Source organism: Scomber japonicus, chromosome 18, assembly GCF_027409825.1.
Source record: "Scomber japonicus isolate fScoJap1 chromosome 18, fScoJap1.pri, whole genome shotgun sequence".
NCBI classification, from domain to species: Eukaryota; Metazoa; Chordata; class Actinopteri; order Scombriformes; family Scombridae; genus Scomber; species Scomber japonicus.
In genome coordinates this window covers 7,724,774-7,727,100 of record NC_070595.1, presented here as the reverse complement: position 1 = coordinate 7,727,100, position 2,327 = coordinate 7,724,774, and the positions used below count along the sequence as shown (strand labels likewise).

The 2,327-nt window shown below is 41.4% G+C and overlaps 1 protein-coding gene across 1 annotated transcript; it reads right to left on the bottom strand.

Moving 5' to 3' along the window:
• Nucleotides 1-339: 339 nt before the first annotated feature.
• Nucleotides 340-2,126, bottom strand: gng13b (guanine nucleotide binding protein (G protein), gamma 13b). Its single transcript, XM_053338406.1, has 2 exons — nucleotides 2,003-2,126; nucleotides 340-445 (listed from the first exon to the last, which is right to left on the bottom strand). The coding sequence occupies exons 1-2, from the start codon at nucleotides 2,098-2,100 to the stop codon at nucleotides 340-342; spliced, it is 204 nt and encodes a 67-aa protein (XP_053194381.1). The 5' UTR covers nucleotides 2,101-2,126.
• Nucleotides 2,127-2,327: the final 201 nt, after the last annotated feature.

Here is a 2,327-nt window from a genome sequence, read left to right as displayed (position 1 = left end):
GTCATATCATAGTAATGATGCATTGACGTGGCAGGAATAAACTTGCATTGAAAGTGTGGCAGTCTGGGAAAAACCCAAAGTTTGGAGTGTTAGTGTGAGAGTGTGTGTTTCTGTGCCCTTGTCAGGGATGTTTGTGTCTGTGTGTGTGTGTGTGTGTTCTTTTTTTTTGGGGGGGTGGGGCGGTTGGGGACAACTGTTGTACATTCAAGGTGAGAGGTTGGGAGGCGCTGTCCTGCCAGGACCTTGATGGGCAGGGGGCAGGGGCAGGGTCTGATTCAGGGTGTGTTCTGTAGGTGTGTGTTGGTCAGCGCAGTTAAAGTTGGAAGTGGACGGTTTCTTCTAGAGAAGGATGCACTTTCCTTTCTCCACCCACGGATTGTTCTTCATCAGCTCCGGGTTCAGGAAGGGATCCTCGGGGACGCCGTCCTCTATCCACTTCACCAAACTTTGCAGAGAGACAGAGACATTGTTCAAATTCCAGAGGAAGATTATTACCACAGTCTATCCTCTATCTACGTTTTGTCTTTTCCATACAAGGCAAGAAACAGAGAGAGAGGAACCCGAGTACTAATTTTATTAACTTCTCCAACTGCAGATGTTTATGTACTTTGTGGAAAAAAGTTAATTTTACTTAAGTCCTTTTTGATATTAAAGTAGTAAAGAACAAATGCGAATGGATCCATATAAGCTTTCATACTAGAAAGAGCTTAGCTTTGTTGTCTAATTTCTGTATTAAATGAATAATAAGACATTTTGGGAAAAATATGCATTTTGTAGGATGAGTAAGATGAGAGGATCAATTCCACTCTAACGTTTGTGAGTTCTGCAGTCTTGCCATCACTGTGAGGATGCCAGACCTGCAGAGCCAAGAAATAGTTTGGCATGTAACCCCAGATAAATGGTTTACACTTTGTGTTTAGTGCAGATTAAAGAAATTAGATATTATGTATTAAAGTGAGCTTTGTAGGTGGTGGTAAACGTATTTTGTTACCTTTTGAACAAAATCAAGCCTGTTTCCAGTCTTTATGCTAAGCTAAGCTAAGCTAACCAGCTGCAGGCGTTGGCTTCATATTTACACTGCAGACATAAGAGGGTATCGATCTACACATCTGACTCTGTCCAAGAAAGCAAATAAGCATATTTTTCAAAATGTCAACCTATTCCCTAAATTCAGTTAATCCATACTGCATATCCAAGTCACAGTACTTCAATAAGAAAATTCACTCTTTCAATCACTGCTTCTCTTCTCTTCTTTTCTTTAATACTTCTTATGGATGCAAGAGCTTCTTAAGCAGGCTTTTGAAACACTGACCCTGACTACTTTTGTACTGTGCATGAAAAACAGCAGCCTCAGACCTAGTGTTGAGTGTTTAGTTTTCTTGATTGGCTCTGAATCAGCTGGCACTGCAGTCGGAGCTTGAGACAGTGAGTGGCACTTAAAGGCAGCTGCAGCTTTGTTTAAAGCTTAAATATGTGCCTTAGCTGTGATAATAGCCATCAAGGCTGCATTCGTTTGTTAAGTCATACCAGTAGTTGCTGTTTTATCATGACTCATGCTGTTAGACCTACTAAGCAAACCAAAAATGTTGACGTAAACCGTGAGATGCAGTTGAAAGCTCAAGAACAAGCATATATGTGGACCTTGAGTTGAGTTATAGATTATTTTGAGATGGAAATGAATATCATACCAAATTTCATGGCAGTCATTCTAATGGTTGTGCAGACATTTTACCCAAACCTAGAATGTCACCCTCAAAAGTCCTGGTCAAGAAAAGTCAAGGTTCTCCAAAGTCAGTAGGGTTCATCCTCAATGCCTGTTTAAAATCATGGCAAAGTAGTCTGGACCAAAGTAGTGGAGCAACAGTCCAATATCCTTTTAGCCACACTGCTAGCATAGCTAAAAAGTTACTTTTCTACTGACCTCAGAGCTACTTGTCATTGTTTTTTTTCGGTGCTTGAACTGCATAGATGTGTATAGAGCTGTTGTGGACTAATTACTCACTCAGTCACTGTTTTGGAGGACTTCTCTCTTTTAAAGGCCAGCTGGTACTTGAGGCTCTCCACCTCCTTCTTCATCTGGGGCAAGTCCATCTCATCCATGACTGCAGCTTGATGTAGGGCTTTTTGTACCTGTACCAGCAAGAGGAAGCCAGAGTTATATTTATATAGCTCACACTGCTGTTCAGTTGTAGGCAGACACACTCAATACAACCATGCCCTGCAGCAATAAGTACACCGAGAGGTACATCTGATTTATAACTGCTGCTTACTGATTCCACCTACAGGACGGGAGAATGGAGGCTGTTAAATTCAGAGTACAAAGAAGT

Bases quoted from the DNA above. Each gene is read 5' to 3' on its own strand.
- gng13b (XM_053338406.1), bottom strand. From the start codon at position 2,100: ATGGATGAGATGGACTTGCCCCAGATGAAGAAGGAGGTGGAGAGCCTC. The intron at 446-2,002 runs GTGAGTAATTAG...CTCTCTGCAAAG, and splicing joins TCCTCCAAAACAGTGACTGA to TTTGGTGAAGTGGATAGAGG.